The sequence below is a fragment of the Myxocyprinus asiaticus genome, chromosome 27 (assembly GCF_019703515.2).
Source record: "Myxocyprinus asiaticus isolate MX2 ecotype Aquarium Trade chromosome 27, UBuf_Myxa_2, whole genome shotgun sequence".
In the NCBI taxonomy this organism is placed as follows: Eukaryota; Metazoa; Chordata; class Actinopteri; order Cypriniformes; family Catostomidae; genus Myxocyprinus; species Myxocyprinus asiaticus.
The window spans coordinates 43185378-43199168 of NC_059370.1; the positions used below are offsets into that span (position 1 = coordinate 43185378).

At 35.9% G+C, this 13791-nt stretch overlaps 1 protein-coding gene across 2 annotated transcripts in view; it reads left to right on the plus strand.

Moving 5' to 3' along the window:
* LOC127418064 (dedicator of cytokinesis protein 2-like) overlaps positions 1-13791 on the plus strand; it is a 161177-nt gene that overhangs the window by 45577 nt on the left and 101809 nt on the right. For both annotated transcript variants that reach the window (XM_051658421.1, XM_051658420.1), the window contains exon 24: positions 2170-2276. In XM_051658421.1, the coding sequence (XP_051514381.1) occupies positions 2170-2276 (107 nt within the window). The remainder of the gene's footprint in view (positions 1-2169; positions 2277-13791) is intronic.

Below are 13791 nucleotides of genomic sequence, written 5' to 3' on the forward strand. Positions count from 1 at the left end.
TTTCAGGAGCTGGGCTTGGCCCCTTAGTTCCAGTGAAAGGAACACTGAATGCTTCAGCATACCAAGAGATTTTGGACAATTCCATGCTCCCAACTTTGTGGGAACAGTTTGGGGTTGGCCCCTTCCTGTTCCAACATGACTGCGCACCAGTGCACAAAGCAAGGTCCATAAAGACATGGATGAGCGAGTTTGGTGTGGAAGAACTTGACTGGCCTGCACAGAGTCCTGACCTCAACCCGATAGAGCACCTTTGGGATGAATTAGAGCGAAGACTGAGAGCCAGGCCTTCTCGTCCAACATCAGTGTCTGACCTCACAAATGCGCTTCTGGAAGAATGGTCAAAAATTCCCATAAACACACTCCTAAACCTTGTGGAAAGCCTTCCCAGAATAGTTGAAGCTGTTATAGCTGCAAAGGGTGGGCCGACGTCATATTAAACCCTATGAATTAAAAATGGGATGTCACTTAAATTCATATGCGTCTAAAGGCAGGTGAGCGAATACTTTTGGCAATATAGTGTATATACTGTATATTATTTTGTATAAAATATTTTCTATTCCTGAAAATACTTCTTAGGAATATTCTTATATTATTTTTTGTGCTTGTACTACCAGTTTATATGAGTATTTAGTTATAGTTAACCCAAAAATTAAAATTATGTCATCATTAACTTACCCTCATGTTGTTTCAAGCCAGTATGACATTATTTTAATTTGTTTGTAGACAGACCTAAATTTATTCTTATTTTCTAACTTAATAAAAGTTTATTTTATATTTTGCACAAAATATTTTGTATTCCTGAATGTTTTAACATTATATATATATATATATATATATAAATTATCTATTATTTTGTATTAAATATTTTGTATTCCTGAAAATACTTCTTAAGAATGTTTTTCACTTTTTTATAAAAAAAAATAATAATAAAAAATAAAAAAATAATTATATATATATATATATTTTTTTTCAATAAAAAAGTATTTTAAGAAGTATCCTATACACACACACACACACACACACACACACACACACACACACATATATATATATATATATATATATATATATATATATATATATATATATATATATATATATAACATTTGTATATTATTTTGAATATAAAATTTTGTTTCCTGAAATCCTGTTTTTGTTTTTTTCTTTCTCTCTTTTTTGTAATTGGGAACATTCTTATGAACTTCATATAATTTATTGCAATAAGATTGTTATGAATCCGGCCACTGATGCTTTAAAGAATCCAGAAACAAATACACCGAGAAGCCTATAATGCTTCTTTTTAATCTCCAAAGGAACATATAGCCAACTCAAAAATGCTATACAGTGAAAAATAAATTTCTTATAAGAATTATAAGATGCTACAATCTAAGGTGTTGCAAAGAAACACTTTTTTAATCGATGCACAGCAGTGTGTGCTGTAATATGAGGCAGAATTTAAAAGTCTGGAATTTCACGTCTCAGCTCGTTGTGGATTTTCAGGAGTTATTGCAAATTACTTTCACTTGTATAGATTATATAAACACACTTTTGCGTGAGGTTTTACAGTATATAATTATACTGTAGTGTTGAGGCGGGAGTGTGTGTGTGTTTTGCTTTAAGTGTTATCCAATTCATCATTGAACACAAAGCACAGACCGATTCTCACTGTTTCGATTGGGTCGATATGATACAGTTTCTCACAGATATAGACTGTGTTCAGAGAGAATCAATATATCACTGGTCACTTTCTCTGCCCACAGCAGTCTGAGCATTTACTTATGGATTGATTTCTTCTATTTTTATCTTTTATGGATAAAGATTTAGATCAAAAATATAAATAAATAGCCACTGTTCTTTCGTGCACTACAGAAGTACAAAGCACTACAAGAAAACTGAAGTTACTCATTTGAATGAAGCTGTCCATAATTTAAAGACTTTTAACATGTAACATGTTTTTGTTAAGGTATGTTTAGTTAAGCAAGCTGAATAAAATGAATTTTTGGTTGTGATAATTCACGCTGATGATCTGAAGGCCTTTTTTATATATTATATTTTAATGTTTTATCTTAATTTATCAACAAATTAATTTATAAGCTGTTCCTCTCTCTCTCTCTCTCTCTCTCTCTCTCTCTCTCTCTCTCTCTCGTGTGTGTGTGTGTGTGTATACAGTAAGCTGTTGTATGATTTCTACACCTGTATTCCACCTGATAAACTGCAGAAACAGAAAGTGGCATCCATGACTGAGATAGTGGGCAGCAAACTCTTCCACAGACAAGGTAACACACACGCGCACACACGTTTGATCAGCTATCTAAATGTGGACGTACCATAGACTTCTATTGTTTTTATATAACGTTAGCTAATTACTATAAACTAGCCCTGTCCCACACTCTCAACCCTAACAGAGAAGTTTTTTGCATTATTAAAATTTTAAAAAATCAATTTAATTTATGCATGGATTGTTTTTCTAAATGAGGACATCTCAAAATATCCCCAAAGGGGATTTTTTTTCCTGTTTTCTGGGTACAAATTTGTCCCCAAACTTTAGCAAAGTACACTCATTCACATACACATACAATACATTTCCTTTTCATTTTTAACCCTTTCATTTCCTCACTAATATCTTCTTCCTCTCCATTTTCCTCTTCCTCTCTTCTCTTCTCATTTCCACCACCTCATCTTCCTTTTTATTTCCTCTTAAGTTTCCTCTCTTCTTTCTTTTCATCTTTCTCTCCTCTCCTCTCCTCTTCCTTTTCCTGTTTTTCCTCTCATCTTCCTTTTCATCTTCCTCTCCTCCCTTTCCTGTTCCTCTTGTCTTTTTTCCTCTTCCTTTTTCCTTCCTCTCCTTTTCCTCTTCCCCTCATCTTTCTTTTGCTTTTCCTCTTCCTCTCTTCTCTTCTCATTTCCACTTCCTCATATTTCCTCTTAAGCTTCCTCTCTTCTTTCTTTCCTCTTCCTTTTCCTCTGTTTTTCCTCTCTGCTTCCTTTTCCTCTTCCTTTTCATCTTCCTCTCCTCCCTTTCCTCTTCCTCTTGTCTTTTTCCTCTTCCTTTTCCCTCTTCTCTTCTCTTCAATTTAATTTTTTATTTTCCTTTTAAACTTCCTTTCTTTCCTCTTCCTTTTTCCTTCCTCTCCTTTTCCTCTTCCTCTTCCCCTCATCTTTCTTTTGCTTTTCCTCTTCCTTTTCCTCTGTTTCTCCTCTCATCTTTCTTTTCCTTTTCCTCTTCCTCTCTTCTCTTCTCATTTCATCCTTCATATCTTCCTTTTTTATTTTCCTCTTAAGTTTCCTCTCTTTTTTCCCACTTCCTTTTCATCTTCCTCTCCTCCCTTTCCTCTTCCTTTTGTCTTTTTCCTCTTCCTTCTCATAATCCTCTCTTCTCATTTCCTTCCCATCTTTCTATTTTATTTCCTCTTAAGCTTCATCTCTTCTTTCTTTTCTCTTCCTTTTCATCTTCATCTTCCTCTCCCTTTTTCCTCTTTATTTTCCTCTTCCTCTCTTCCCTTCTTTCTTTTCCTCTTCATCTTCATCTTCCTCTCCTGTTTATTTTCCTCATCATATTAATTTTCCTCCTCTTCTCATTTCCTCCTAAATTTCCTTATTTATTTTCCTCTTAAGCTTCCTCTCTTCTTTCTTTCCTCTTCCTTTTCATCTTCCTCTCCTTTTCCTCTTCCTCATGTCCTTGTTTTCCTTTTCCTCTTCCTCACTTCTCTTCTCATTTCCTCCTCATCTTCCTTTTTATTTTCCTCATAAGCTTCCTCTCTTCTTTATTCCCTCTTCCTCTCCTTTTCCTCTTCATTTTCTTCTTCCTCTCATCTTTGTTTTCCTTTTCCTCTCTTCCCTTCTCATTTCCTCATCCTTTTTATTTTCCCCTTAAGCTTCATCTATTCTTTCTTTCCTCTTCGTTTTCCTCTTCCTCTCTTCCCTTCTTTCTTTTCCTCTTCATCTTCCTCTCCTATTTATCTTCCTCATCATATTAATTTTCCACTTTCTCTCTTCTCTTCTCATTTCCTCATTCTCAATTTCATTTCCTGTTATTTGTTTATTTTTCACTTTTTTCATCAGCTCTCTCTCTCTCTCTCTCTCTCTCTCTCTCTCTCTCTGATTTATATGACAGCCTCTGGTCTCCTCCTGACAAACAACGTTAACTAGATGCTAAAGAGTGATAAATGGTGTGTGTGTCTGTGTGTGTTTGTGTGTGCTCTTTAACTTCAATGAGATGCAATAGGATGATTAATGTTGTTGTGTGTATGTTTTACCAAAGAGTCTTACGATTTTGCTCATGAGAGCCAATGTTCTGTGTGTGTGTGTGTGTGTGTGTGTGTGTGATGATGGATACACACACGTGATGGAGTGTGTGTGGTCTTATTGGTTCATTGCTGAAACACAGACCAGTTTGTATGAGTATTTAGTTACAGTAGTTATAGTTAATCATAAAATGAGAATTCTGTCATCATTTACGCACCCCATGTGTTGTTCTAAATCCATTATATTGATTAATGTGATTCACAGAAGCAAATTTAAGTTATTCCCCTCTGCTGTAGCTCTCATTTGCACATTTGAACAACTAAAACTTTGGCCTGTTTCTCATTTCAGAGATTTGAAGTGTAGTTCACAGGTTATGGAATACTTTTATGATACTTAATGGCTCTTTTTGGCCTTTTTGGAGCTTGACAGTAAAAATCACTGTCAAATTTAATTGTATGGAAAATAGAAGCTCCAACATTCTTCAAATCATCTCCTTTTGTGTTCAACAAAGAAAGACAATCATATGGGTTTAGAAATAACATGAGGGTGAGTAACTGATGGTAGAATTTTAACCCTTTAATAATCAAGTACTTTACAGTTTCACAGATAACCTTTGTCAGATAATTTCTACTGTATTTTTTACTGTTAAACAGCACTTTTGAAACCAAAACACCTGCTGCAGATTTAGCTATTAATCAGCTCTTTTATGTGTTTGCACGCTCGGAAAGAAAAGTTTCCCATCAGATTTGCCCTAGAGATGCAGAGCCACATTACTTTCCCCAAATTATCATATCTTGATCTGCGTTGCAGTCGGAGGCCCTTAGTTTGCATGAGGCATCAGCTTTCTATTTCCACCAGAACGAAATTCAGCTATTTTAGAAGCAAAATCACGACCGACCAGTTCCATATGTGTCCAATGTGTTTCCTCATAAATATTCATGAGCTCACTCCCTGGCCCCTGGTGATTGGCCCAGGGCACCTTGACATCACAATGCCAGGATTCCTCTCCTGTCCCACATAATGTGAAAGGTTGTTTACTCATTCATATATTCACATGTCATCTTATTTATTTCTGAATCACCGTGTACCCCTTAAGCCATCCCGACAGGCATTTTAATTGAAATTTATCCAGCCAGACACTAGAAAACGAGGACCCATTTTGCGAAGTGTCACTTTGAAATGAGTGAGAGAAGAATGTAACATTTATATGCTGTAAAATTACCTCTGCTGTATTAACTGCCCAACAGAGAAACAAGGTATGATGCCGAAAAGAGGAGAGTGGGTGAATTCTAATTAGCATACTATTTGTGCTATATATTGCATCCCAAATTCAAAGTACGCTTGCATTGAACTTGACAATTTTGTGACATGGTAGTATTTCCCAATAGGGCCATACTGTCTTACTATGTATTTCAAAATAGGGTTATGCTTTACATCTAATATTTACATTATATTTGCCATGGTTTTATAATTAATACTAATGTAAAAATAAGCAGCATTGTGAATATCACAATGAACTCAATGCACTTCTTTTTTTTTTTTTTTTTTTGCACATTAAATTTCCAAAAGACTGTGTGGTAGGGAAGTGTCTCTGCTTGCGACTACAAGAGCGTTTAAGGAATGTTACGGGTTCAATACAAGTTAAGCTCAGTCAAAAGCATTTGAAGCATAGGGTTATATGCATACAAATTATTTCAACATCCCTCGTTTATATATATATATATATATATATATATATAAAAAGGAAAAATCACAGTTATACTATGGCACTTACAATGGAAGTGAATGGGACCAGTCCATAAACATCTAAATACACACTGTTTCAAAAGCGTAGCTTTATTACATAATTGTTATATTTGTTAACATAATTTTAATGTGATAAAATCCAGGATTTACTGGCATTACAGTGTGTACCAGATTATAGGGTTTACCTGAGTTTTGTCTCCATGACAACAAAGTTGTAATATTGGATATAACGTTACACAGGTATGTAAGTAAGGGATTTTATAACACAAAAATTATGTTAACATGCATATTGTTTACATCTTGTGGCCATACTTTTGAAACAGTGAGTATTTTAATGTTTATAGATTGGCTCCATTGACTTCCATTGTAAGTGACTAACTAACCGCAATTTTTGCTTTTCTTCAAAGAAATGAGGGAAGAGTGGAAGTTATTTTTTGTGGTAATCAACATAATGCCACAAATGCTGTTGATTGAGCTTAACCTATTATAATACTGAACCCGGAACATTACTTTAAGGTTGAAAAATTTGAAGTCCACAAATGGCGATAAAGTTGTGAAGTCATTTCCGCGACTCTTTCGAACTGTCCTTTTCAAAGAATCAATGCATTTTTTAGTATTTTAGTTCATGCGTTTTAAATAGTTTAAATCTACCTTGCGGAAACTGATGCTTCCTATGATGATTTGACACATTTCAGAACAAATATACAAATCTTGAGATATATTTCAAACATTTTTAAAAGAAAAATAAGGATATAATTGTTTTTTTCAGTTCTGTAGCCGATGTGGAGAAAGTATGTACCTTCCCATAACAAGCGATGGCCCCGCTTGTGTAATAGTGTTAGTGTGTAATAGAAGTATGCAAACTGGGATGTAACCCATTGAACAGAAACAGAGGAAACAGAACTTTTTAAATAAAACACACACACACACACACACACACACACACACACACACAAACTTGGCTATCCATTTGACACATTTAATTTCCACTTGAGGTGAAATTAGATTCATGAATACAGCAACAGTGAGCTCAAATTATTCCGCTGTCACACTCTAAAACCTGACAGACGGAAATTATTGAATTGTTAAAAACAGAAATAATGGGGTTATTACCTAGAACTCTCATCTGCCCAAAGATCAGCTGCATTTTTAACACACGCCGTCAAAGAGAAGTGAACCTGAACTGCACACCCAGCAAACCCTCGATGTTTTTAACAACCTTTTAAATCAGAGCTGCATTTGAAGAATATTTAAAAAAAAAACATTGATGAAAGAGCAGACCGTATAAGATCCCAAACCAGCGATCCTGTATCGCTCATGCAATAGATTAAAGCACTTTATAAATGAATTTTATAAAGTTAGTCGTCTGCCATAAAAGCCATTTCGATTAGGCATAGAGATTTAGATTAGTGATAATATATAAAAGAGTTTTATAAAGTTGACTGCACTTTTCAATGTACAGGAAAAAGTTTCCTTTAAGACAGGATCTCTGTCATCATTTGCACACCCTCTTCTTGTTACAAATATCTCCTTTTGTGTCCCACGGAAGAAACATAGTCATATGGGTTTGAACTACACTATATTTATACAATATATTTGTTATTATTTTGTTTGTGTGTGTTACTATAATTATTCATGATTTTCTAGACTAGATGACCTTAATGAGAAACAATCCAATGGAATTCATTTATTACATAACTAGAGTAATATAGAAATCACACATACACACACAGCCTGAGTAATATACAAATTTGCCTGTTATTCACTCTCTCGGGCCGATGCATTAAAATGATGAAGAGAGCGGAACACCCCTCCACCCACACGCATCTCATCTGACTAATTCAAGTGCACTGAAAGTGAATTAAATATTTTTTTTTTTTCAATCAGGCCTTAATGTGGCCGTTGTTATGGTTACGGTTGCCGAGGGCTTTTCCGGCTGTGTTTATCCTGCTGGGTTAAAAGGCATTAGAGTCAGTGCGAAAAATGCATTTCACTCTCATTTGTTAATTTTTTGTTATTATTATTTTAGTTTTTTTTTTTTTTTCTGTCACAATCTGCTAATGGATCTGAAAGTTTTTTATTCGTTTCAGGATCTGTTGGCAGAATTTTACACTGTTTATAACTGCGTTATTAAAAAAATGGCTTTCAATATTTTTTGGAATTGTTGATACTGTAATCAAGTTGGATTTTATGCATCTGGATTTCAAAGATCTTTGAACTAAAACTCTTGGCTTAAGCAGAACAAGTAACGCAGTGAATATCTGACAAATAAGCTGGTCCTGATCCAAATGTTTATTCAGTGATTGTAGCAGCATTTGCCAATTCGATTTTCACATTATTTGTAGAAAATGTGAGTGGAGTTTGCTTGTGCAATGCAAGGGTGTTGTTGTGCTTTTGCTATGGAAGTTGGGGTGGTTGTTAGAGTGTTTTGGGTGGCAATTGGTCCAATTCAAGAGTGTCACACTTGCAAAAAATCGAGAGTTCTGACAAACTTGCTGCAAATTTCCTACTCATAATTTTCACATGCAAATGAGCTTGCAATTTGCTGCAAATGTTTGCAAGGAGTTTGCAACTCTTCGCCGGTAGTGGTAACTCTGCGGCAAATCGTTGGCAATGCTTTTGGCTCATTTGCATGTGAAAATAACGAGTGGCGAACCTGCAGCAAGTTTTCAGCAAGTTTCCCAGAACTCTGTTTTTGTGGTCTCTAAATATGCCTTGGGTTCATCCTTCAGTATTAAAAATAGGTTATTCCATATGAAAACAACCAAATTTCCGAAACATCCCCAACTGAAATGTTTTTTATTCGTTATTTAATACTTTTTCTGAAGAAATATAAACCTAAATAATTTTGTATTAAATGCCATAGATCAGCATTCACTGAGTAATCCATGATTTTGTTGAGGGGTTTCAAAATGACCAATTTTGCGTATGATTTCGCAATGCCCAGAGAGTCCCATTTCTCTGGGATTTAACCATATAGGGTCTTATAAATGAAGATACAAAAAGGAAGTTTGTTGTGAACCAGAATCTAAAAGGATATTCAAATACTTCTGGAGTTACAGGCATTCCAACTTTATTATTATTATTTTTTTTTTTTTTTTGCCATTTCACCATCGGCATATAATGCAACAAGGGGGTGCTGAAGTCAACTGATTTTAGTCTTAGATCTACCTATCTCTGTAAAAATAAACGTATTATCTCTGTGTATTTATTTATTTATTTTTTACCTGTATCCACAATATTCCTGAGTCCCCGATGTGGGCGTAACTTCCGGTTAAGCGTAAACAATCATTATGTTATGTACTAACTCAGCATTAAAAATGACAGAAACCTGAGAACAAATGATCACAGAATTATAGTGAGGCGATATTGTTCTTCCTCACCTATCTGTTAATGATTATTGGTTTGAGGATGATGGCCAAATATCACAAATATAGAAGCATTTTAGTTAGTTTGTTGAGTCTTTATCCATCGATGGAAGAACCTGAGCAGACTAACCTGATAAGCTATGTAACCTATTAGTGCCTTCACAGCTGTAAAGTTGGACATGTTTTGAGAACTGTAGATAATTATGGTTATTTTAAATCATATATTGAGTCTAGTCAGAACCTGAAGAGTTTGTTGTACCGAGATTATGTACTTACTGCAGATACAGGGGAGGTCTAAACAGCAGAATGCTCGTGTATTACAGGACTCAGGCGATAATACTGTCATTCTGCCGTTTTTTGGATAAAATACAATTATTTGTGGGAGATGACTGTGTAGTAAGCTCGTTTTATAATTGTTAGTTTACATACATAATCTCCATATCTAAATGCTATAACCAACATGAAATGCTTTAGTGTTGACTGAACAACTGATCCTGTTGATAGATTGAATTTAATGCTCTTGTGTAGGAAATAATGATGTAATAGCAGCCACACGATAAAATGTACCATACAAAAAGAACTACATGCAATACAAATAAACATATTTATTTAGACATACAGGTGCATCTCAATAAATTAGAATGTCGTGGAAAAGTTCATTTATTTCAGTAATTCAACTCAAATTGTGAAACTCGTGTATTAAATAAATTCAATGCACACAGACTGAAGTAGTTTAAGTCTTTGGTTCTTTTAATTGTGATGATTTTGGCTCACATTTAACAAAAACCCACCAATTCACTATCTCAAAAAATTAGAATATGTGACATGCCAATCAGCTAATCAACTCAAAACACCTGCAAAGATTTCCTGGGCCTTCAAAATGGTCTCTCAGTTTGGTTCACTAGGCTACACAATCATGGGGAAGACTGCTGATCTGACAGTTGTCCAGAAGACAATCATTGGCACCCTTCACAAGGAGGGTAAGCCACAAACATTCATTGCCAAAGAAGCTGGCTGTTCACAGAGTGCTGTATCCAAGCATGTTAACAGAAAGTTGAGTGGAAGGAAAAAGTGTGGAAGAAAAAGATGCACAACCAACCAAGAGAACCGCAGCCTTATGATTGTCCAGCAAAATCGATTCAAGAATTTGGGTGAACTTCACAAGGAATGGACTGAGGCTGGGGTCAAGGCATCAAGAGCCACCACACACAGACATGTCAAGGAATTTGGCTACAGTTGTCGTATTCCTCTTGTTAAGCCACTCCTGAACCACAGACAACGTCAGAGGTGTCTTACCTGGGCTAAGGAGAAGAAGAACTGGACTGTTGCCCAGTGGTCCAAAGTCCTCTTTTCAGATGAGAGCAAGTTTTGTATTTCATTTGGAAACCAAGGTCCTAGAGTCTGGAGGAAGGGTGGAGAAGCTCATAGCCCAAGTTGCTTGAAGTCCAGTGTTAAGTTTCCACAGTCTGTGATGATTTGAGTGTGCAATGTCATCTGCTGGTGTTGGTCCATTGTGTTTTATGAAAACCAAAGTCACTGCACCCGTTTACCAATAAATTTTGGAGCACTTCATGCTTCCTTCTGCTGACCAGCTTTTTAAAGATGCTGATTTCATTTTCCAGCAGGATTTGGCACCTGCCCACACTGCCAAAAGCACCAAAAGTTGGTTAAATGACCATGGTGTTGGTGTGCTTGACTGGCCAGCAAACTCACCAGACCTGAACCCCATAGAGAATCTATGAGGTATTGTCAAGAGGAAAATGAGAAACAAGAGACCAAAAAATGCAGATGAGCTGAAGGCCACTGTCAAAGAAACCTGGGCTTCCATACCACCTCAGCAGTGCCACAAACTGATCACCTCCATGCCACGCCGAATTGAGGCAGTAATTAAAGCAAAAAGGAGCCCCTACCAAGTATTGAGTACATATACAGTAAATGAACATACTTTCCAGAAGGCCAACAATTCACTAAAAATGTTTTTTTTATTGGTCTTATGATGTATTCTAATTTGTTGAGATAGTGAATTGGTGGGTTTTTGTTAAATGTGAGCCAAAATCATCACAATTAAAAAAACCAAAGACTTAAACTACTTCAGTCTGTGTGCACTGAATTTATTTAATACACGAGTTTCACAATTTGAGTTGAATTACTGAAATAAATGAACTTTTCCATGACATTCTAATTTATTGAGATGCACCTGTACATTATAAACACTGTACACAAAAGTTCAATGTTCACTGTAAAGCAACTATAAAACAGTATGTATTATTAAAATCACTAGCTGAACAAATAAATGTAATTGATTCTGAATTAATGTAAACACTGTTTTCCAAATCACCTTTTCCCCTTAAGGGAAGACATGCACATTCTGCAAAAACATTCAAAAGAAAGTGAATTGCAGGCTGGAAAAATGCAGGAAATAGGAAAATCATAATACAGTTAATTTCAAACGTGGTAAAACATCTCAGTACTGTATATGTCTCATCTAATAATTATGGTCTTCCACTGTAGAATTTATTCATTTAGCATCACAGCATGAAAACAGCTGAAAACATTGTCACTACTCAAAGACAAACACCGTTCCTTTTTACACTCCGTAATAATGCCATTTCAAAACATGTGAAGCATTCACAAAAAATGATGCTAAATAGAAATGAACAAACTCTCAAAATGTCTACTTTCAGCACATGTGCACACACCTGTTAGCACAATAATGCTATCGTTTTTATATGTAATTCATTGTGCTCCATTTCTGGACGTCTATCATAGCCGTACCGTAACGGTGGATAATATAAGTAATACCCGCTGTTGACTTCTTGCCAATAAAGTGAAATGAGCACACAGACAAATTATTCCAAAACTTTTTCAAACAGATCCTTCTGTAGGCAGCCGATGGAGGAAGCAGCATCTGGGACAGGAGCGCTGTGCTTTGCGAGTGTTTTCTGATCATAACATTGCTGTTTTAGACAAAACTTTAGTTTCACTTGATTGTTAGGGTAACCATTATCTGCACACATTGTCCAGGACATTTCTAAGACATCTTACAACATTTAAAAAGCAAGAATCTAACCACATGACACACAAGCAAGCAGTGACTGGCTACACACCAATCGCCAACCAATCGCACTTCCGCTAGCCAACCGGAGATTCCGCCCACCTAGCAAAATACAGTGGACTCGCTGAGAATATTGTGGATAGGTGAAATCGTTATTGTTCTCTTGGTGAAAAGTGTGCGATTACTTAGTAAAGGGTTATTCCATGTCAAATCAAACAAATTTCAGTAACTTACCCAGCTGAAATGTTTAATTTTAATACTTTTTTCTGAAGAAAGATAAACATAAATGATGATGAAAGCCAAAATGTTAAATGCCATGGATGAATACTTACTGAGTAACTCATTATTTTGTAGAGGGGGGTCAAAATGACTATGATTTTGGCGCAAAACTACAACTAAAATAATAACCTTAGATAGGCAACAGCGTTATTATTTTATTTTTAAACAAAGATAGAGAGGTCTATTACCAAAATCGGTTGACTTCCACACCCCTTGTTGCATTATATGCCAACAGTGTGAGTCAAAAATAGGCGAAAAAACTTTTATGTGTCTTTTTTTGCCAAAGTTGGAATGCGTATAACTCCAGAAGTATTAGAGATATCTTAATATCCTTGAAGATTCTGGTTAAGAACAAACTTTCCTTTTTGAATCATAATTTCTAAGGCCCTATATGGGTAAATCTCAGAGATTTGGAGCTCTCTGGGCATTGCTCCAAAATCATAGGGGGAAATTGTCCATTAGACCCCTTCTACAAAATCATGGATTATTCAGTAAATATTGATCCATGGCATTTAATATTTTGGCTTTCATCATTATTTATATATTTCTTTCACCAGTAAAAAAATTATCAAAAACTAAATTTTGAGCCAGGGACCTCTTCTCAACAACCACACAATTTAAAGTTTTGGGCCAAAGTTTCTCTAACTCCAAGTATGAGCAATAGAAATAGTTATGCCTTGGTTCCATCATAATTTTGACTTTATATCTCACAATTTTGACTATTTCTTTTTTTTTATCCCCTTTTTCTCCCCAATTTGGAATGCCTAATTCCCACTACTAAGTAGGTCCACATGGTGGCGCGGTTACTCACCTCAATCCGGGTGGCGGAGGACAAGTCTCGGTTGCCTCCGCTTCTGAGACAGTCAATCCACGCATCTTATCATGTGACTCGTTGTGCATGACACCGCGGAGACTCACAGCATGTAGAGGCTCATGCTACTCTCTGCGATCCACGCACAACTTACCACGTGCCCCACTGAGAGCGAGAACCCCTAATCGTGACCACAAGGAGGTTACCCCATGTGACTCTACCCTCCCTAGCAACCGGGCCAATTTGGTTGCTTAGGAGACCTGGCTGGAGTCACTCAGCACACCCTG